Source organism: Equus przewalskii, unplaced genomic scaffold (assembly GCF_037783145.1).
Source record: "Equus przewalskii isolate Varuska unplaced genomic scaffold, EquPr2 ChrUn-13, whole genome shotgun sequence".
Taxonomy (NCBI): domain Eukaryota; kingdom Metazoa; phylum Chordata; class Mammalia; order Perissodactyla; family Equidae; genus Equus; species Equus przewalskii.
In genome coordinates this window covers 4623315-4645642 of record NW_027228750.1, presented here as the reverse complement: position 1 = coordinate 4645642, position 22328 = coordinate 4623315, and the positions used below count along the sequence as shown (strand labels likewise).

Genomic DNA, 22328 nt, shown 5'->3' with positions numbered 1-22328 from the left:
GGCATAGTAATTCTCTTCTTGGCTATGATTGGTTTAGGCATGAACACAATGCAATTCTGGCCCACAAGCTGCAAGGGGAAGTGGTTGGGGGACTTTTGACAAAGGTTTTATTCATTTCTAAAAGGGTCACATAAGGTGAAACTTCCTTTTTTCTCCTTAGGATATTGTTGCATGAGGATGGAGTCACTGCAACTATCCTGCAACCCTGAAGGGTTGTGTTCGAGGGTGTCCTGAGGATGGTGAGTAGAGAGATGGAAAGAACCTGGGTCCTTGATGACTCTGTCAAGCCCTGAACTAATTCTGAAGATTCCCCATCTCCATACTTTTTTTACCACATCTCATCAATTTTGAGATATATATATATTTACATTTTAACATTTCTGAAGTTAGGATGCATATTTTACGGTATGTCATAGTTAAATTTTTTCTTTTCTTAGTGAAGCTTAAAGTAATTGGGTGTTTTACAAAAGACTGCATCTAAGATTTGGTGAAATGTGGAATGTCCTTATCATTATCCATATTTTAGCAGGCTTTTCCTCTGAGAGCATCCTCAGCTCTCCCCACAGGAGGGAGCAGTGTGGGAAGGGCATTTGGAAGAGGAGGTGACACAGCTGTGGGCGGCCCTTCCTGAGGACGTGCCTGGCTCTGAGTGGAGCTGGACTCCGGGTCCCTCCTGGGAAGTAGACTCTGCTTGTCTTGGGATTTGGAGCAAATGACCTGCACAGGACTCTGCTCCTCCTCAAGCCCAGAGGTCGCCACCGGCAAGTGAAGCGTACTCCAGGGCTGGCGGGGATCTTGAAACAGCCAGTCACATAGGGCTATCTCCTCTACCGATAGTGGCCTTACATGGAGAATGAGAAAAGGCCACAGAAGAGGACTAGAAGTAGACCAGAGGGAAATAAACCAGGGGAAAACACCCAGCCCCTACTTACCACATTGTCTCAGAACTAAAGGCACACCCACCCACACCCTCACCCTTTCCTGCAGCTGGTGGGAGGCGGGCTACTGCCCCTCCCCCACCGAGGCCTGTTCCCAGGGCAGCCCTGCCCTCCTCCCCTGCCCTCCACAGTCACAGAGGGACTGGGATTAGCACCTCCAAACCTTGAGATGTCTGTTCATTTGGGATTATGTTTCTCTCATAGACAATTTAAAATACAAATCAAAAAATAAATCCCTGACTTGACAGGGGGCCCTGTCACCCCTGATGGATGAGTGAACAACAGACTTTGTGGTCATACCTACTTCCCTCAGGGGGCAAAGGAGGGTTTTCTGATTCTTTGGAAAGGAATTGTAGTTACATTCTGGGCTTCCTTTCTTGAAGTGGCTGAAAGAAGTACAAGTCCTCCCACACCAGTCTTCCTAGATTTTGGAGAGTAGGGGATGCACCATGTGAGGGGCGGGCAGGGTAGGGTGGGGCCCTCTTTCTCGCCTTGACCACATACCCGCCCCTCAGGGCCGGGTGGAGTCCACAGGGCTCAGGGTTTGCTTCTACTCTTTGGCCCCGTCCCTCCCTCCCGCAGAAGTCCAGGTGCAGGTTCTGCTCTCAGCCTCTGGGGCGGCCCTAGCTAAAGCTTGCAGAAGCTGGGGTCACTCACCCATGTAGAAATACTCTGGGGATTTGTCCTCTGATGAGAAATCCTTCATGGTGCCACCGAACCGAAACCATAGTCCAAAAGCAATCACGGCCGACCCTGCCAGCTGAAAGGTAAAGCACACGGCCTTTACAACAAATGGAAACCCCACGGCTTTTACGACGAATAGAAGGGGAAAGTGTGCGCATAACCCAGGAGTGGGCTGGGGGCACAGGATGCTGAGGCTGGAAGAGGACCTCTCTTTAGAAATCAGCTCGCCGACCCTTCACGTTTCTCTAGGAAGATGAAATGATCTGCTGAAAGCCCCCAAGGCACCTGACATGATATTAGACCTGGGGTTTCCTGATTCCAAGCCCAGGGTTGTTCCCATTCTGCTGGGCAGCCCTGTGGTTATGGGGCATACACAGCATAGCTCGGGAGGCATCTCAAAAAGAACGTTCCAGTAACAGTCCCCATAAAAGGCATCTGCCCCTGCCTTATTGTCCTTTGCTGGGCACTTTGGACCTCCTCACCAACACCACAATGAAAGGGGACTGTGTTTCAGCCGCCGGGTCACCGAGAGCAAGATGAACTCCAAGACCCTGGGGAAACCCACTTTTCTAAACAGGAAGGACACACACCAACCTCAGGACCCACCCACACTTTATGAGTGTGCCGTGCCCAGTGAGAAAGCTGTTTCAGAGGCATCTAGAACGCTTTCTGCCCCCAGGCCTCCACGGTCACTGCTGGGCCCGGGGATGGTTTAGCAAGCAGGAGGGAGCCTGCCTGTTTTTTTTTTTTTTTTGGTTGCTATTTTGAGTTTCCATGGAAAGTGAGAAAGGAAAAAATAATTTTCTGAAAAAGCATGGTCTGTGTGCTGTGCGGCTCATGGAGAGGCTGAGCGGCTGGCGCAGACAGTGGCTGGGCAGGCTGGCAGCTGGGAGAGTGATCGCTTGCTTCCTCTCGGCCACTCTGGGGCCTCTTGTGAGGCTCCACACCAAAGCTGGAAGCCCCTTCTGCCACTGCAGGACTGTCACAACTGCCCGCCAGCAGGCTCCAGCCATGGCATCCTCTCTCTCCACAAACAGCCATCTCCAATTTCATTGTATCAGTCACTCAACAGATATTCACTGGGCACCTTCTGGACTCCAGACACTACGGGAAAGTAAGCCGAGATGTCAAAACAGCCTCCAGGTTCTGCCAAGCCATCCAGTGAGTGTGGGGCTGCCCGAGCCCATCACCAGCTTAGATGAACAGCTTAGAGGCTGTCCCTGCCCCAACAGGGAAGAGCAGACACAGGTGCTGGCAACGGGAAGACAGAAGCACACAGCTCAGAGAAGTGGAGGTTCTATGAGGAAACAATGACACCAAAGTCAGGGTCAGGCCTGAGCCCTTTGTACATAGCATCCTTCTATCTGTGGGGCTATTTGTAAAGGACCAGCATTACCTTTTGGGGCGATCTGGCTGAATTTAAGTGAGGACTTTAGCCTTCTCTGCCCTCTGTGCCCCCAAGGGCACTGCCTCTGTGGGGGCTGTGGCACGACTTCAGTGAAGGCTGGAGGAACAGAGTTACACCAGCTGGACTCTAATGTGGAATCACTAAAAGTTTCCAGTACTTAGAGGGAAGCACTAATTGGATAATGTGAGGGACAGCTAACGGAACCAGGCCCAACCAGCTTTAAATGACTTTTGCATTTTTAAAAAGGGTAGCATGGCATGGAAAAATATTGAAAGAAGTCATGCTAAAAATTAACAATATTTATCTTTGAAGGGTGCGATTACAGGTGGCTTTTTTATTTTCACTATATTGTCTAAGTTTTCTGTATTAAGCATGTATTACTCTTATAAGTTTAAAAACATTGTATAAGCATTATATGGTAGTTCATCAGTTCAATCCAAGAAAATGGGGGAGAGTTTTCTTGGGCCGTGCTTTAGTTTGGGAGGAAACCAGCTTTGAGGTCATTGCTGTTTCTGGGGCAGGAAAGAGAGTGATGCCCTTGGGAAAACACCAGCCTAGGAGTGCCGGGGGGCCGCCTGGAGCAGATGTGCCCAGCGAAGCCTCACAGGCTGCTCTGCCCAGCCCGCCTCCGCGGCGACTTGATGGAAAGACAGTTTCCAAATACAAAGCAAAATCTATTGACAGAGGCATCAGGCCAAGGCCTGCAGCCACTGAGCAGCCACCAGGCAGACTGTGGAGGAGGTGACTGGTCCCAGGGACACCCTACCATGTGGCCACATTTTGGCATCTCTGTCCACAAACTCTAATTTATAGCTGTCTGGGATCATCCTCCCAGACGGAATACATTTGTCCACTTCTGGAACACATGTGTTTGATGCATAATGGAAAATTAAAAGAGAGGTTGCAATTTAAAGCCATGGGGCAAGGAGAAAAAATCTGCATTTGCTCATCCACGCCCCCCAACCCAAGCCACACGGGTTTCCTCCTAGGTCAAGGAAACTGTGGCTCAGCCGAACGTCATCGCGTGTGGAGGGAATCCTCCCAGCATGCAGCTGCTGGCTGTGTCAGGAACACCGTGGGCGAGGAGCCGGTGAGCCCCGAGGTTACTGATGACGAGAGTGATCATGGCTGTGGAAAGCGGCATCGACAGAGACCATGTAGCTCTTTGGTCCTTTCAAATTCACCATTCTTGTAAGGCTCTTGAAATACTCTGGACTTTGGTTGATCTACCACACACCAGAACTCGCTTGAAAAAATTCACACCAATTCCAGTCCAGTCAGGAACAAAGTGAGCAAGTCTAGTGACATTAAACCCTGTTATCCTGTGCGTCCTATACCTGGGAAGAGGTGTCTCACTGAGTGAGCCGAGGGGAGGCTTCAGGCCCCTCCAACCCGAATTTGTAACCCTTCTAGACCAAACCCCCTTCTCTTTTTAATCTGAGCCACTCTGTTGCATTTAGACGTAACACTGCACTTCTGCCAACGGTAGACCAAATAAGGATCAAGAGCTCTCCCTTTTTGTCCCTTTCCTTCTCTTGCCCCCGCCATCATCCCCTTTCCCTTTTTCTCTGTCTGTCAGGGAATCAACTGGGATCCCGGAGGTGCAGTGCTAAGCACTAGGGAAACAACGACAAGGAAGACAGGACTCACAGTCTAACACGCAAGATAACTCGTAAACTAATAAATGCAATACGTGCAGGAAGTGTGCTCAGGGGAAGAGCATCACATCGCCCAGAGATCAAAGTGCCACAGCCGGTGTACAGCGGAAGGCACTCCATTTAGATTTACATCTTTGAAGAATGAGTTAGAAGTCACGGAGCACGGAGGGTCTGGAGGGAGGAGTGAATGCCAGGCAGAGGGAACAGCGCAGGTAAGGGCTTTGCTTTCCTACCTGGAACACTGTATTGGGGAGAGAGAGCCGGCTATCGGAGGTCAGAGTCTGGGGCTTAAAAGGCGAGTTGGGGCAGACCGTGGCTCGTTGCTTCCACTGAGTTTGCTACTATTTTGAAAAGCCCGTGGGAGGCCCTTGAGGAGAGGCCAGATGCGAGCTACTCATTTTGATGAGAAAAGTCAGGAGCATGAGGGCTGCCCGACCCCAGAAACAGGGAGGAGCCAAAGACAAAGACCTGAGTGGCTGAAGGCCAGAGTCGGAATGCCAGGGAGTGGATGCAGTGAGGACCACAAAGGATCCACTCTACTGACTGAAGAACTTGGCTGAGGGCTGCCCTGCTTCCAGGATAGTACGAATCCCCATGCCTTTGGAATAAGTATCACTAGAAATACTGTTGCTTTTCCAGGAATGGACTTTTTCAGACAACAGCATGAGTTGGGCTTTGATGTTAATCATTTAATAAACATTTATTGAGCGCCTATTGTGAGCCAGGAGCCAAGGACTCATACATAAGGAAGATCCAGTTCCTTCTCCAGAGGATCTCAGCGGCTCACGGAGAAGCTGATCCCCACTGGGCAGTCCAGGAGGGACATTAACCCTGCAGGTAAGAATTCAATTTCAGAACCAGCCCACGAGAAGATGCCGGATATCATCATTCTTTGTGATGATTTTTTTTTTCTGAGTACCAGTTTTGTGTTAGGCACCCAGAGAATGTGAAAAAACAGGATTTTGAGGGCAGAAGTGTGTCCATTATTTAAAAAGAGGAAAGAATTAAAATAGAAAAAAAAAAGATAGCAGTGAAAGGCACAGACGACTTATAAGTTCGCGTCATTAAATAGGGGCTCACCAGATACAATTATATTATGCACTTTCACAGGCAAATTATACCAACAGCCAACCATATTCCAGAGAGTTGGTAGGATACAAAGTTGCAAATTGTAAGCATATGTCTTTAGAAAAGACAGTTTGTGTTGGAAAACTGAAGTAACAGAAGAGAGGACTATGGATGTGATAAGAAAGCATTTAAAGCAAAGTGCATGGACAAAAAGTTTCCTTTAAGTAAAGGCTATCTGCCAAAAACAAGTTATTTAGCATAGCATGAGGCAGAACTTGTTACTGAATTTCAATTTTATTTTACTGTATTTATTTATACTTTCCTGGGATTGCTGGTGCAATGTTCTATCTTGAGGACATATTTTTTCACTTAAAAAAAAAAAGATTTCATGCATCACAAACATGTTTCTTGGGAAGGCACTAAGTTGGAGGGAGGGCAGTGCTGAGATGCAAAGCTCACTCTCCAGACCTGGGTCCTCCAGTTGCACAGCTCCGCCGCCCCCAGGGGAGGCAAGCCAACCCTGATCACAAAGAGCAAATATATGCTACTCTGCTATCTGATGACTAAACCCAGCAGAAAGCCCCCTTACTGGGTAAAAAGCATCACTCGGGGGAGCTCTCAGGTAGCACATGTGCTTTTACCTAGATGGGAGACACAATTAATTGTCCTCAGATGCCTAGCCACACAGTTTCAATTCCTTCGCCCACCTGGGGGCCTCTGCTCTTGCTACTTCCTTAGCTAAGAAAGCTCTCCCCCCGCAACCCTCCCCCCAACTCACACCCACTCACAGCTGTCAGCTCTGATGTCACTTCTCTGGGAAGCCTACCGTGGCCTCAGTATGTACCTTCCTTCATGTCTCGTGTAACTATTTCTGTTTAAACATTTCTGTAATATTTTTAAAAATTAAGGCCTCAACTGTGTGAGGGCAGGAACAGGGTCTATGTTGCTGTGTCCCAAGCACCTGCCCTCTGCCTTGCAGAGCAGGTTCCCAAAAGACATCTGTCTAATGAGCAAATGGAAGGCCTTCACGAAGGTGCACTTTAGGCCCGTGCTATGGACCGAATTGTGTCCTCTCCACCCAATTCATATGTTGAACCTTAACCTCCAATGTATTTGGAGGTGGGGCCTTTGGGAAGTGATTAGGTTTAGAGGAGGTCATGAGAATGAGGCCCTCACGATGGGATTCCCTTAAAAGAGACACCAGAGAGTTCCTCTCTCTCTCTCTCTGCCATGTGAGGACACAGTGAGAAGGCAGCTGTCTGCAAGCCATGAAGAGAGCTCTCACCAGGAACCAAACTGGCCGACACCTTGATCTTGACTTTCCAGGCTCCAGAACTGTGAGAAATAAACTCCTGTTGTGTAAGCCACCCATTTTTTTTTATGGCAACCTGACCTAAGACAGACTGACAGGACCAACTTTGAACAACTTCCCTCACAGCCCTCCAAGGGAATACTTCGAGAAGTTCTACAAATCTTCAACTTCTGATGGGGTGACGTCCCAGTAAATCCATCGTAAGTTGAAAATACAGTAAGTCGAAGATGCATTTAATACACCTAATCGACCGAACACCATAGCTTAGCCTGGCCTACTTTAAACATGCTCAGAACACTTAGACTAGCCTATAGTTGTGCAAAATCATCTAACACAAAGCCTATTTTACAATAAAGTGTTGACTATCTCATGTAATTTATTGAACACTGCACTAAAAGTGAAAACAGAATGGTTGTCTGGGTACAGCATGGTCGTAAGTTTATCGGTTGTTCACCCTCGTGATCATGTGGCTGAGAGGAAGCTGCGCTCGCTGCCACTGCCCAGCATCACGAGAGAGCATGGCACTGCATATCATTAGCCCTGGACAGGATCAAAATCCCAAATTCGAAGTATGGTTTCCACTGAATGCTTATGGCTTTCGCATCATCGTAAAGTCAAAAAATTGTAAGGTGAACCATCACAAGTCCAGGACTGTCTGTATTTTCAAATTCATCTGCACTGTGATGAATATACCGGGAAACACTGTGCAGACACCTCAGGAGGCACAATGTGAGCACACTGTTGAAAGATTCAGCAAAACACTTTCCCACAGAAAAACAAAACAAGAGTATGTAGTATCAGTTCTGTTTTCCTAAGCCTGCAGGGATGTGTGCTGTGCATCGTGCACAGACACAAAGAACAAACTTATACAAGCCCTTTACAGGCAGCATATGAATATGAACATTTAATACTATTATAGCAACACACACACACACACACACTATACTCAAATGAACTAAATCAATTCTGTGTTCTCACTTCCCCAGGGTGAACACCATGTGTACAAACAGCCCAGCTCATTTGCAGTTCTCTTCTTTGGGATGAAGTCACACGAAGTTGGAAATAACACTTCAACCCTAGAGTTTTCATTAAAAGCTTTTAAGCTAATACTTGCTCTTGGTGGCAATTCCCATCCTAGATGGAATCAGGTAACGAGCACTCACAATTCTTGATCTGATCGCAAACCGTATTATCATGCCATAAGGGTAATGGAGTTCCATCCTTTTAGCAGGCAAAAGTCAAAGCACATTTGCTTTGGAAGATGATACTCATTTTCTCAAAGAGAAAAGCTAGCGCCCAAGATTTTCATCCTATTATGCCGTGAAAGCAAGGCAAGGATTCAGATGGCACTTTCTCAAAATCAAGGATTTTGTCAGAAGAAATAGAAGAGCCAAATGCCATATGACATCCATGCGAAGCTACCTCCGAGGAACCCTGCTGCCCTTGCCTCAACATCAGGACCAGGTGAGGTGGAATTGGGAGGCAGGAGCACGGCAGCATCTGATGGATGGCTGTTAGTTTGGAAATCCACTGGTTAGATGCCATTGTTTCTGACTTCTCCTATTATTTTCCTCATAATGATTTCATAAGAACAAGCTCATGGTAAGAAATTTCTGAAAGACTTCCTTCGGGTAAGGATACATTTTAAAATCAATCAATGCTTAATTCTCTGCACTGATGGAAGGGTTCTGCAATCCATGACAGAATCAGGAGTGTTCTCTTCATCTCTGGAAAGAACACTGGGCTATATTTTTGCGCCAAATGCACCTTCCTCTGTTTGTTTAGGTTGTTGTAAAGTTAACTTGTGTGGGTCAACTGACATTGTTGGGAGGCAGCAGAGAAGTGCTGGGGGAGACAAGCTCAGGGGACGGAAACTGACCCGGGATGAAAAGCTTGCTGTGATGGTAAAGCAGATATAACACAGAGGGTGGAAAGTGGGTTGTATTTATTCAGTGGTTATACATATTTTCTCTAAAGAAATACAGGCAAAAGGAGGAGGAGAGGAGAGATCAGCAGGAATTAGGAGAAGGACGATGGCTGTACAGTTTTCTTTAGACAGCAAAACAAATGTCCTGGACTACTGGCTGATGATTCCAGCAAGCAGACGGCTTCACCAAGCAAAGGCCAAATACATCCAGGCCTAAAACCCAATCCACCAAGTCACTGACGTGAATTAAACCCAATGTCTGCCTTACCTCGCCTCAAGGACATTTCCAGGAGGACAATAATGGTCTTTTCTATGTTCTCTGGACTTCCTCCTCGCAGCCTCCAGCTGGCTCTTACTCTAGGCTCACCCTCTGAATAAACACTTACCTCGAGGGCTACAATGACTCCTGTGACATCTTGTCTACATCAAGCTTTATATAAGCAAAGACAGGACAATAAACAATATTTATTTTACAGCCTAATATTTCTCAAGGTAGTTTGAGAGAACCACTCTTGAGCAGATAAACAGGATTCTTAAATATCAATCAATAATAATGATCTTCACCCAGTTTTAGTTGTTACAGAGAGACCATGGGAGGAAAAAATGTTTCAGGTGGAACTCAGGTTAGACTAGAACCAGCCCAAATGCTTTATTTATTTAAAAGTTAGCTTGGGTGGAATCCAGTAGAAATCATGAAAGTCTAGCTTGGTGTTCTAGAGAGATTTTTCTCGATAGCAGTTTGACCAGAAGTCGTTTGTGGTCATGAAGGCAGGCAGCACTGGGCCATTTACCGGGGATGGACAGGGATGCACACACAGGGAGACCAACAGGGCTTTCTGGATGAGTGGCAGCAGATTCCAAGGCACCTGGTCCTGCTCACTGGGGGCTTTGCGGTCCATGGCCAAGTCCCTTGACCCAGTTTATAAGCTGACTCTCTCTCAATCACCATTATGATGGGGAGGGCAGGGCTTGGCACACACTTTGGGATATTTGCCAACTGTTCTTGTAGAAAATTTTACCTCTTCTGAGTATTCAGACTCAGACAATGAATAATGATGTCCTTAGACAGGATAATAACAGAAACATCCATGTGTATAGCACTGCGGTGTCACAGAGTCATAGCAGATAAAAACAGAGGGTTCTGGGCATCCTGGATTTGAATCAGGCTCTGCTCCTCACTAGTCTGTGATCTTGGGCAAGTCACTTGAGCTCGCTAATCCTCAGTTTCCTCAGCTGCAAAGTGCAGGTAAAAACAGTGCCTCCCTAAGAGATTAAATGAGTTCCCATTACACACTTCGAACAGGGAGTGCCCTGCCCGGCACTTAGTGTTAATATTGTGGTAGACTTGCTAACGTTACATTCAAACTGAAAACTGAATCCTACTCAAGATAGGAAACACCACTCCCATGGTACCAATAACTCGTCCTCTGCTGCCTTCCTCTACTAATTTTTATTTAGCACTACTTTCCTTCCCTGACAGCCGGAATTCCCTGGAGTTTTCTAAACCTTCTATACTAGATACGTCAGTGCCCTTTTCCAGAAACTATGTTCCTCCCTCTCTTTAGTTTCAGTTTTTATAAGACCCAATAAGAGAAAAACAGGAAAAGATGATTTACGAGAGAAAGAATAGCTATATTCAGGCAAGGCTATCCAACAGAACTTTCTCCAATGATGTTAATGTAAAATGTTCTGGCCAGTGCTGTAGCCACTAGCCACCTAAGGCTGTTGAGCACTTGAAATGTGGCTAGTGCAAGTTAGGAGCTGAGCATTAGATTTCTTTTCATATTAATTAATTTAAATCTGAATAGCCACATGAGATTAGCAGCGTAGCCACCGTACTGGAGAGTGCAGGTCTAGAATTCACATGCTCATCATAGCTTCAACCCCCTCTCCCTGTCCATCTGCAGCCTTGGATTCCGAGGCCACACACAGAAACCCAGATCCGCCACGGGCTAGCCCTGAGTCCCCGGGCAAGTTTCTTAAACTCTGCACCTCTGTTTCCTCATGTTAAAAGAGCTGTTATTTCAGAGGGTCATGGTGAGGATTAAAGGAGTTAATATACAAAAGGTACTTAGGAAAGCAGCTGGCACACAGCTTATATTTATATAATGTTCATTACCCTTCAAGATTTTCCTACTGAAATTAGGTTCAAAAACTGTCTCTTAATACATAGCCTTTCTCAATTCCCGTCTTGCCTTCCTCCGCCTTAAATTGATCAGTAGTGCTCTTAGCCTCTCTCCGACTTCTCCCTTATGCCGGCCTGATTTACCTGTCTTTTTGTACCTGCATTTCTGGAATGCATCAAGACTAAATCCAACACTGGATGTAATCTCCCTGGTCACAGATGTCACATTTTCCAAGCCAGTAATGTTTCTTATACTTTATACTCCACATGCCCTAATACCTTAATATACGGAAAGGAACATTTAATTAAAATTAGTTTCAAATCAGAAGACCTGGGTGTGAATCCTGGCTCTGCTCCTCCCTAAATCCTTGATCTCAGACATACTACCTACTGTGCCTGACTTTCAGCTCCCGCATCTGTAAAATGGGAATGATTACGTTATTTCATGGGATTGTTGTGATTCATGATCAAATGGGATAATGCATGTGAGAGTATTTTGTAAACTAAACCATTATATGAATATTAATTAGCATTATTATTTTTGTTCCCAATTAAATCCAAAGAGGATGAAAAAAGCAAGCCAAGGTAACCCTTACACATCTGTAAGATGTGTTCCCAGCCCATCTGGTGTTCTCATTTTACCGGCCTCTTTCTGAATTCCTTCTCCTTAATTCCTTAGCAACCATGACGTGACCGGTCTCGGTGGTCAGTATAGCATCACTTGCTTTCGGAGAACAGCCCTGTTGTGAGATTAACTGTGAATAATAAAGTAGGGGATGGAGGTTATGTTCTCTTGTCACACATGACTGGAGACCCAAAGATACTGCATGAATGCTCTAGAATAACACAGTGAAACACAATGGACAATGAACAGGTGGCTGCCTGGTAATACTATAAACCATCAAATCTTAATGTAAAAAAAAAAGGTCTTAAGACAATAATGGTAAAGTGGTCACTGGAATGAAGAGAACTGCCGCAAGGAAGCCAGGGGAGCAGGCCAAGAGGAAGGGCACTCTCTGCTCCATTCAGAAACCAGAGCCACCGGGGGTCTTCGACCTCTTCAGGCCTCATCAAAACCAGTGGTTCCCTAGACCAGCAACATCAGTGTCACCAGGGGCTTGTTACAACTGCAGACCCACTGAATCAGAGGATATATCTGAGCAAGATTCTGGGTGATTTGTACGCACATTAGAGTCGGAGAGGCACTGATCCCCAAAGGCCTCCCACTGCACCCACAGGCCTCCCTGTGGAAGCTCAGCAGCCGGGCAGGTAACAAACAGATGGCTCCTGCACTGGGGTCAGTGCACACAGCCCTGTTAACTGGAGCCATCCTGTGATGCTGAACCTCTTCCAGGTGCTGAGGACGGAAGGAGGCCACCAGCAGGACACTGTCCCCGCCTGCAAGGTGCAAAGACACCAGAGAGGAAGCAAACCACAATCAAAGGCCAAATGGAGCACTTAGTAAAGGCGCGAGTGCCTCAAGGCCAAGGACTGTGTCTTACTGGTTTTGAAAGCCCAGCGTGTGGCAGGGGGCCGGGACGTAGCAGGTGGTCAGCACATGTTTGCTGAGTGACTGACTGCAGAGGAGGGAACCTCCCCTTTGACTCCTTGTCCTTCTTAAGCTACGAGACTCCTGCTGCTGTGCTTGGTTGGTTGGGCCTAGGACACCTACTGCCCACTTCTCCTTACTTTTACGAACCTTTTGGATTCTGGATTCTTCTTGCACTTCTAGTGTTTAAACACGACTACTACTAATATCTTCTGTTATTGAGTATTTACCACCCACATGTACCATACTTACTACTTTACACACATGAACTCATTATCCGCACAAAGATCATAGATTGATGTTGGTACTTGATCACGTCCATTTTACAGATGAGAAAACTGAGGCTCGAAGAGGTTAAACAACTTGCCCAAGGTCCCCTAGTTGGTAAATAGTACAGCCAGGAATAAACCCAGGCAGTGCGATGCCAGTATCCACCTTCTAGGCTTTGAATCCCTGTATTTGAATTGCCATGCTGCAGACTGTCTGCAGACTGGCCCCTGTCACAGACTCCTAGTCCCTCCCAGTCCACACTGGCGGAGGCTGGCCCCTCTCGTCCACACTGCAGGAGGCTGGCCACTGCTGCTCTCTTCCCACCTTGACAGAAATCAGAAATGAAGACTATCCTACAAGAAGGCCAAGGAAATCCCTATCTGCTTTCTGGGGTGGTCTAGCTTTTGGGTGAACCTGGAGGAATACTTTCTTCAGGGATTTATTTTTTCCCGAGGAAGATTGTCACTGAGCTAAGATCTGTGCCAATCTTCCTCTATTTGATATGGGATGCCACCACAGCATGGCTTCATGAGCGATGCTAGGTCTGCTCCCGGGATCCAAACTGCAAACCTCAGGCTGCCAAAGCAGAGCCCATGAAACTAAGCACTACGCCAGGCTGGCGCCTTCAGCTCTTTTTTTTTAACCAATCTTTCTCATAGATCTGAAGTTACTGTTTGAGGTAAGTTTGGGAAAGAGAGGCAGGCAACCTTGGTCAGCTTCTGTGGAGTCAAACATCTTTCACTCCAAAGCCCAGGAGACACTGTCTTTCCTAAAAGCCCTTGTCAGACATCGCCAAGTGAAACCCCAAGGCTGCATTAATCATGGCGAGAAGGAAAGGAGAACAACTTCAAACAAGCCATATATGGCATCTGACTTTCTACAATGAACAGTCCTGCTTCCTGTTGGTCGGTAGCCCTGAGCAGCTCATACAGCACAATGATAGGAAAACGCTGAGCACACGACAATAAGCCAAGGCATAAACAGCGCCCAAGGTTTTCTTTAAACCAACAGATGCGGCTTGGTGGACTGTGGTGTGTTATTTATATTGCTATGCAACGGAGGGAAAAAATAAAGGTGCTTTCAGTGAAAGGCAGGGACTCTGCCATGCTATCTGACTGTGGTGTCAGACACCACAGTCAATTCAGACGCCACAGATGCTGGGAGGGGCTTCATGTTAGACACCAACCATGATAACAGAAATTAACTTAGTGGGGTTCATGGCTAGGCTTTACTTTTGTTTCTGAATATGGTGAATACAGTCGGCGGCCCTGGGCCAGGGAGCGCTGTGCCGGCTCAGGCAGGATCCAGTGGATGTTTATAAGATCAGGAGCGCAGCCCAGGGAAACTTCAACCAAGCTGCCAGGAGGTTGCAAATCCACTTGTCAAACTGCGGATCACAAAACATACCCCACCCCCGCCTCCGTGCCAGCCTTCTGGTGAGTTCCTGACAGGAAAGGAAGTGCTGCCACAGAGAGGGACCTTATACCTTAGAAGGGCAGGCACGCCAGCATCGAAGGGTGTGTGTAAATACCACGCTTGAAGTCACAGCGACAGCCGATCCCTCCAGGAAAACGTCCCCCACCCTCTGCCCCTTCCCCACACTTCCCAGAAACCCCTCCAATCAGGAAAAACAACTTCAGAAACCAGGGCAGGGCTTTTCTGGAATCTGGTTCCCTCAGTTACAGTCAAGGTAGATATCTGGATAATTTATCCCAAACAACTGCTTTCCCCTAAATCATTAGGTACCCGTCTCAGGGCGCCCCTTTCCCTTTGGTCATGTATGTACAGACGTGGGAAGGCTACCTGCAACTGCCGCTCTTCCAAGACCCTGGGTTCCCACCCACCACGGAACTGGGAGAGAGGAAGGCCCCACCTTCCCCTGCTGGGCTCAATCTGTGTGAACAATCGAAAGGTAATGAGCAGGAAGAGATAGGCTCAGGCCTCCAGATAAAGTTGATAACTGATCACCTGTGCAAATCAGGAAGGCCATTTGTACCAAGTTCTCTAAACTGCAGACTCATCAATTCACTGCACGGCTATTTACCAGTGCCTCCTACATGCTGGGCACTGTTCTAGGCTCTAGGGCACAGCTGTGAACAAAACAGAAAAGAATTCCTTCTCTCAGTGTTCTCAGTTCTAGTGGGGAAAATCCGCAAGTACAAACTGGGAAGATAACGTGCAGTTATCCTAAATGAAGACAAGCTGCTAGTCACTTGGCAAACATCTACACTATTCCCCAACACTGTGGGCCTCAGAAAAGAGAGCTAACTTTTACTGAATGCTTCCTATGTGCCAGTCACTGAATGATAATATTTTCTTTTTTTCACTTTTCTTTTTGGAGGAAGATTAGCCCTGAGCTAACATCTGCCACCAATCCTCCTCTTTTTTGCAGAGGAAGACTGGCCCTGAGCTAAGATCTGTGTCCATCTTCCTCTACTTTATATGTGGGACGCCTGTGACAGCATGGCTTGACAAGCAGTGCGTAGGTCTGCACCCAGGATCCGAACCGGCAAACCCCGGGCCACTGAAGCAGGACGTGTGACTTAACTGCTGTGCCACCAGGCCCAATAACATTTTCTGAGCACTTACTATGGACTAGGCTCAGAGGAAGGTGAGGTCAGATACTTCATGTATTTCCTCTTAATCCTATCAACAACTCTATTACCCCAACTGTACAGATGAGAAGACAGGCCTAGAAGTAAGGGGAACTTGCTCAAGCACACCCTCTTGGGATCTCTGCACTTAAGCCTGACCCTTTCATCAGACAGTGTCACACTCACCCTTGCTCTGTTCCTACGCTGGTGGGCAGTGTGTCACCCCCTCACCTTGTCTACCTCCATTCTACCAATCCTTTGAGGTTCAGCTTAAACATCCCCTCCTTCAGGAGAACTGTCCTGACTCCTCACTGTGGCTCTGACCCTTTCTCTGAACGCCTTAATTAGATCCTGTGTATCAAAGGTCACGTCTAAGCCCAGTGGTTAAGACATGGTAGACACTCAAACTTCGCTTTGTTCCTACTTCCCTTCCTGACTGTCTTTATGGTCAGAGGTGTGAAATTTGCCACTCGATTATACACTGTCTTATTTGTTTGTTGTTGTTCTATATGCATTGGACTTGTTTCCTCAACTAGATTAGCAGCTTAAGGAACAGTGCTTTATATTTATAAATTACATATGTTGATATATGTATAAGTTATCTTTATATCTTTCAATACTTGCTTGATAATTGTTTGAGTGGTTCTCAACTGCAGCATGCATCAGAATTACCTGGAGGGCTTGCTAAAATAGATCACTGAGTCCCTCCCCCAGAGTTTTCTGATTCAGCAGGCCCGGAAGGGGGCTGAGAACATGCATTTCTGACCCGTTCCCAGAAGGTACTGATGCTGCTGGTCCAGGAGCCACACTTTGAGAAACAGTGGTTAGAAGTTTAACGTATCACAGTGCTTAGGAGCATGTAGGCTGAGTCTGAGTCCCACCGCTGCCACTCACGGGCTGTGTGATCTTGGGCATGTTAACCTATTTGAGCTTGTTTCCTCATCTGTGAAAAATGAGGATAATAACAGTACGCACATCAGAATTGTTGTGAGGATTAAATGCAATAATGAATGCAATGTGCTTAGCACTATCCTTGACACACTGAAAGGATTCAGTAAATGCTTCTATTATCCCTGGAAAGGCTGGCACAACAGCAGGCCTAAGTACGCACTGAACCCAGCCTCAGAATTCCTTCTCAGGCTGATAGAAAACTTCTTTTGAATTTGTAAGCAGAGAGAGTGAAGGGTGTCACTGAAGCATGACATCTATAATTAACAGCTTTTGAAATTAAGCCAGACTATTAAAAAGCACAACATAAAGGGCCTTTAGAAATGCCCCCGCCTCTGCCCCCTGAGTATGCTGGCTGTAAATGCCCAGGTGGACAAAAAACAAGTGTATTTTTAAAATGCAGGGGCTGTCTTCGGGGTACCTCCTTCACATCTTCCCCTGCTGAGGGATGCTGAGGATGGTATCTTGGCCTCTGAGAGCTTGTTGTTGCTGGAGTCACTCAGGCATCTGGGCTAATGGGTTAGCAGACACAAGCAGAGCCCATCATTCAATAATTAATTAGCTGCAGTCACGGGAAGACAAACTCCCTGGAGCAGTCAGGACAACCACCACCCTCCTCAATTCTAGTTTCAAAGCACCCAGGCCCCTGCTGCTCCCTCCCAGCACCAAGAGCCTCTCCCCCCAAAGCAAGATCTCTATTTCCCCTCAGGGTCTATCTGAGCAGATACACTGGCTGACATTCTCTTGAGAAAGCCCAAGAGGGAATACACAGACAAGAGAATTTTCAGACCTTGTCTTACAGTGCTCCAGGGCGAGAGGCAGGGGATCCAGGGATCCATGGATGGTGTGGCACTAACCTCGTCCCCGTAATATAGGAGACAAGGGTCATGGCCCTTATCTCTCTGTAAACCACTAATCCCGGGAATGTGGTGCGTTCAACGCAAAGTTGAATGAGATCATTTCTGGGAGCATTAGTATGTAGCAGAGGCTGCCGGCTGGTTGTAGGGAGAAGCTGCTACCTTTGGAAGCCCCTCTCTTCCACTCCTCCCTTTCACAGAAGAGCACCACCACCTCCCCCCATCCAGTGGTACCCTCCCCTAATTCCCAGAAAAAGAACGACCCTCCGCCCCCCACCCCCAGCCCCGAAACACACACACGTACACCATTTTTACTCCTACCCGCAATTTCCTAAACAAAACCATCACAGCCAAGTGGTGTCTCCACACACTCCGGTTGGGGTACCATCCCTAGCGGCCCGGCGCAGGGGGTTCACTCCCAACGCCCTGGCCAGGCCCTGGCTCCAGCGTAAAGGCAGAGCGAGAAGGGGTGTGTGCACGGGAGGCTGGCGGGGAGCCGACCGCTCAGGAGGTGAGGAGAGGCTGCTGTCCCCGCACCTGGAGTCACCACCAGCTGCCAGATGAAGACGAAGGCAAGAGGTTCCTCAAAGGGAAGAGCCACAAGGTGTCTGCCCTCTTCTCACCATTGCTCGTTGCTCAGTCTCTCACTCTTTCCGTTCTCTCCCCTCCATCCCTCTCCTCCCTCTTTGTCTGCTGCCTTCTCACCTCCGCCTTTTGGAACACCCTGCCTTCTGGAGCCCGGCTCGGACGCCGCAGCAGTTAGCTCCCCGGGGGACTCCGGCCCCGCGCCCCGGCCCGGCCCCCTCCCCTGCCCGACCCTCTCGGCTCCGGGTCTTACCCAGAAGAGCAGGTTGAAGCCGAGCAGCAGGTACTTGATGCACCGCAGGCCCCCGCGGAAGCGCCCCATGCTGCGGCCCCGGCGGCGGGATCTCGAGTCCCCGGGCCCGCGCTCGGAGCGCCGGGAGCGGCGGGAGCCGGCGGGGAGGGGGCGGAGCGCGAGGGCTGTGGGCGGGGCCTGCGGGGGGCGGGGCGGCAGCCTGGCAGCCGGTCGAGAGAGAGGGGGTCGGGGGTACTCTGAGCGGAGAGGCTGGCGAGGGGTAGGGGCGTAGCGGGAGTGGAGACCCAGCTGCCAGAAGGAGAACGTCGCCCGCTCTCCCCCCGGGACGAGGGACCGCCTCCCTTCCTCCGGATGCAGGGCGACGCGCCCCACTCCCGGTGGTTATCCGAGCATCCGCGAGGAAGGAGCGTCCGCTGGGGACCCGAGACCCATTTAATCAGCGCCCTGTGCAGAGGCTCATTTGAGGCCTGTGGTGATGGCTGAGATTTAGGACGAGGCCCCAGTGGCTAAGGGAACCTAGGAAGGGGGCCTCGGGTAGAAGAGATAAGTAGGACCTGAGGCGGCCCTGACTCTGGCAGTACCCGTCTCGGGGCACGCGGGCCGGGGCGCCCGGTCCAGGGCTGTGGTTCCTTGGCGCCGTCCGAGCGCACAGGCGGCGGAGGCCGCTTCTAGGGGACCTTCCCTCGGCCCCTCCCGCGCTCCTCCGAGGACTCTTACCTTAATAGGCAAGACCCTGGAGAAGGCGCGGGATGCGGCTGCCCTGCGCCCTGACGGCTGCTCCCCATCCTGCTCGTCCTGGCCAGCAGATGGGGAGTCAGACTCCCCGGCTTCTGCTGGATTCGACTGATGAAGGGAGGGCTTGGAAAGGAATCCGAATCCTCGGGGGGATTAATTGTGATGTGGAGACAGGAGAAAAGGTGGCAGGTTTTGTTTTGCTTTGTTTATTAAGTTAGGCTGCTGGCGGGGAAACCAGACTCCCACTCCTATTGACTAAGTGTCTACAATATGTGGTGCCAGACAGTATGGGGGCGAAAGAAAGTATAAAATCCAAGGAGCCTATGCATTAATTCAGCAAAACTTTAAGTGTCTATTCTAGGCCAGACATAGTAGCAAGCCCTAGGGACTCAACCATGCGGAGACAGCCAAACCTAGTAGCACCGTCTTCTGATGGTAGACACAGATCTGTAAGCAAGTAATTATCGCAAGGTGAAGAGGTTGGGTAAGATTCGGGCCAGCACGGCCTGGCCTCACTGCACTGGGCAGGAAATGCTTTGCTGAGGAGAGTGGGCCTGATCTGGTCTTGAAAAAGGAGTCTGAGCAGAGAGGAAGGGCAGTCCAGGCAGATGGAAAAGCATGTGCAAAAGCAGAGGGCTGGAGAGGACAAGGCCTCCTGGGGAACCAAGTGGAGCAGAGAGGGAGGTGGGTCAGAAAGGTGGTGGGCACAGCTTTCAGTCAGCAGACGAAAATGCACAACTGTCTTCCGGCCTCGGTTTCCTCATCTGCAACATGGAGATAATGGTACCCACTTCAAAGAGTTGTGAAGATTAATGAGTTAATATTTGTACAGTGCCTGGAACAGTGCCTGGCACAGAATAAGTCCTATAAAATGGTTGGCTCTTATTGTATTGCACTCAGTCAGGTGACCAGTTTCTACCATATTGCCATCTTTGCCTACATCTGTGTCGTTGGACTTTTGTTTGAATACCTGGTGAATTTTATTTATGAAAATGAGTAGAAGACAGAAAAATGAAAGTGCTGACTCTGATAATAAGCATAAGTCTTAAACAGTGAAATAGAGACAAAGACAGAAGTCATTAGGTAGACAGAAAAAGGCAAATCTTTAGCTTCAATCAAATACTTATTGTTCTACAGCTACCATCTCTGATCTATTATAAAGGAAAAGAACTAGATTAAAGAGTAGTGTCTAGTACACAGTAGGTATTCAATAAATCTCTGAGCTGAATCAACAATGATATTATACCTTAAATATATTGTTGAACTTTATGTCTCTAAGACAAAATACATTTAGAGATCGTACATTTTATACTCTCTGGGAACAGAGCCCCTATTATAACATATAAATTTATTATTCCTTCACACGGTTTTGGCACACAGATGGTTGCCTGCCTAGCATAACAGATTTAGATTTTGAGTATAGACTTCCTCAGCTCCAGGATCTACAAAGTCGTGTCTTAGGGGAGTTGACCCTTGACAGGACTAGGGAGTCCTAAGTGATAACACATTTCCAAGAGTAGATTATTATACCAAGGTAGAGGATGACATCAAATGACGTAATAAGGAAGTTAGCCTTTAAACTAGACGTTATGCAAAGTCATAGACAGGATCGAAGCAGGGGGTAAGATGGTTAGATTTCTATTTTTAGAATGGTCAAGCTGGGGCAACATTGAGGATGGTTTGACATTAAGTCTTGAGACTAATTAAGAGACTGTTACAGCAGTTCAGGTAAGAAATGAGAACCTGGACCAAGGTAGTGGCTGTGGGTATAGGAAGGAGGCTCAGATTTGAGAGATGTTCAGACTGTCAGATAAAAGATCAAGACAGAGTAGATATGAGGAATAGAAGGAGAAAGAGAGGAAAGGATGACTCCTGGGTTTCTTACTTGGGTAGCTGGGCAGATCATGGAACCATTAACAGAGATAGAGGGTATAGAAGATGAAGCAAGTTTGGGGGAGAATGTTACACATACTTTAGATGGGCTCCTCCATCACCCAATCCTACATCCATTTAGAGGGTAGGAAAGCAAAGTACTCGCTTCCTGATTTCCTTTGCAGCTGGGGGGCGGGCCATATGACACAGTTCTGATTAATGGGATTGTGTGGAAGTCTGCTGGGAGGCTTCTGGAAAATCTGAAATTGTCTTGATAAAATGTTCAATTGACACTGGCATTGCTCCCTTCCCTTTTTTCCTGTCTCCAACTCAGACATGATGACTAGAGCTGCAGAACATTTTGTGACTGTGAGGAAAGGCCAAAAGAATTGCAGACCTGCCAGCCAGGAGATTGTTGAACTACCGAACCAATGCCAGCGGCCACCTACCTCCAGATTTCTTGTTATGAAAGAAAAATAGCCCTTGTTTTGTTTGACTTTTATATTTTGTTACTGTAGCTGATGATATTTCTGACATGGGAAGACAATAAATTCATATTTGGATCTGTTGAGTTTTAGATCTGATGGAAAATCCAGATGGAGTGGTCCAGGAGACAGATGGAAATATGATTGGGATTCTGGAGAGAGGTTCGGGCTGTAAGTTTAGGTTAAAGATGCATCAGTAAATGGTGATAATAGAAACCAGTGGTCTTCAAACTTTTGCCCACACATCCCCTAAAAGAATTATGAAAAAATATATTCTCCCTTGCACATTTTCCCCAATATTTTATTGTGAATATTTTCAAATGTAAAGTTGAAATAATTGAGCAGTGAACACCATATCGCACCACCTAGATTCTACTATAAACCTTTTGCTTTAGTTACATTACTTATCGCTACATCTGTCCATTTGTCAATCGATCTTATTTTTTTATGCATTTCCAAATAAATTTTAGACATCAACACATTTCACCTCTAAACTCTTCAGCATGCATAACATTAACTAGAGTTCAAATATTTGTTTATAGTTTTTCTTTTTTTCTGAGATAAAATTTACCTTAATGAAATGTACACATTTTAAGCATACTGTTTAATGATTTTTGAGAAATGCTTTTGCCTTTCTAGCCCCAAACCCAATTAAGGTATACAACATTACTGTCACCCGAGAAAGTTCCTTTGTTCCCTTTCCCAGTCAATCCATGCCCCGACCTTCCTAGAGACAACCACTGTTCTGCTTTTTTTTCAGTATAGATTAATTTCGTCTCTTCTATAATGTCATATAAATGGAATTGTACAGTATTTACCCTCACACATTTTTAAGTTGACATACAAAATCCTCTATTATAAATTTGAACGTTTGCAAAATATGTCACTTCTGATGTATTTTAAATATTGACATTTTAAAAGAAAATTATCACATCACTCATTTGAATGCATCCAGTAGAAACTAAGTGCCAGTGTGATCTGCCACCCACCATTATTCATTTAAAGAAATACGTGGACAAGATCCTCTTTAACAGGGTGAGAGTTTTACATCTTTCCCTTT

The 22328-nt window shown here is 47.3% G+C and overlaps 1 protein-coding gene and 1 long non-coding RNA gene across 5 annotated transcripts in view; one reads left to right on the top strand and one right to left on the bottom strand.

The window, feature by feature from the left end:
* Positions 1-18978, bottom strand: part of TSPAN2 (tetraspanin 2) — a 43811-nt gene extending 24833 nt beyond the window's left edge. Inside the window, exons 1-3 of one of the 2 annotated variants that reach the window (XM_070608136.1) lie at positions 18177-18298; positions 2710-2919; positions 1596-1698 (exon numbers count right to left, since the gene is read on the bottom strand). In XM_070608136.1, coding sequence (XP_070464237.1) covers positions 1596-1644 — 49 coding nt within the window. In that variant the 5' untranslated portion in view covers positions 1645-1698; positions 2710-2919; positions 18177-18298. Of the gene's footprint in view, positions 1-1595; positions 1699-2709; positions 2920-18176 lie in introns of both variants that reach the window. The other variant, XM_008515127.2, reaches the window with a different exon arrangement.
* On the top strand, positions 4631-21346 carry LOC103547741 (uncharacterized). 3 transcript variants are annotated; one of them, XR_544081.2, is made up of 7 exons: positions 4631-4900; positions 5328-5525; positions 7083-7268; positions 8055-8216; positions 8297-8532; positions 15332-18206; positions 21118-21346. It is a non-coding gene; the product is annotated as an uncharacterized lncRNA (long non-coding RNA). The 3 variants fall into 3 exon arrangements; XR_011536834.1 differs by lacking the exons at positions 15332-18206; positions 21118-21346 and adding an exon at positions 9046-9395 and having other exon boundaries at positions 4764-4900; positions 6994-7268; XR_544083.2 differs by lacking the exons at positions 15332-18206; positions 21118-21346 and adding an exon at positions 9046-9395 and having other exon boundaries at positions 4765-4900.
* Positions 21347-22328: the final 982 nt, after the last annotated feature.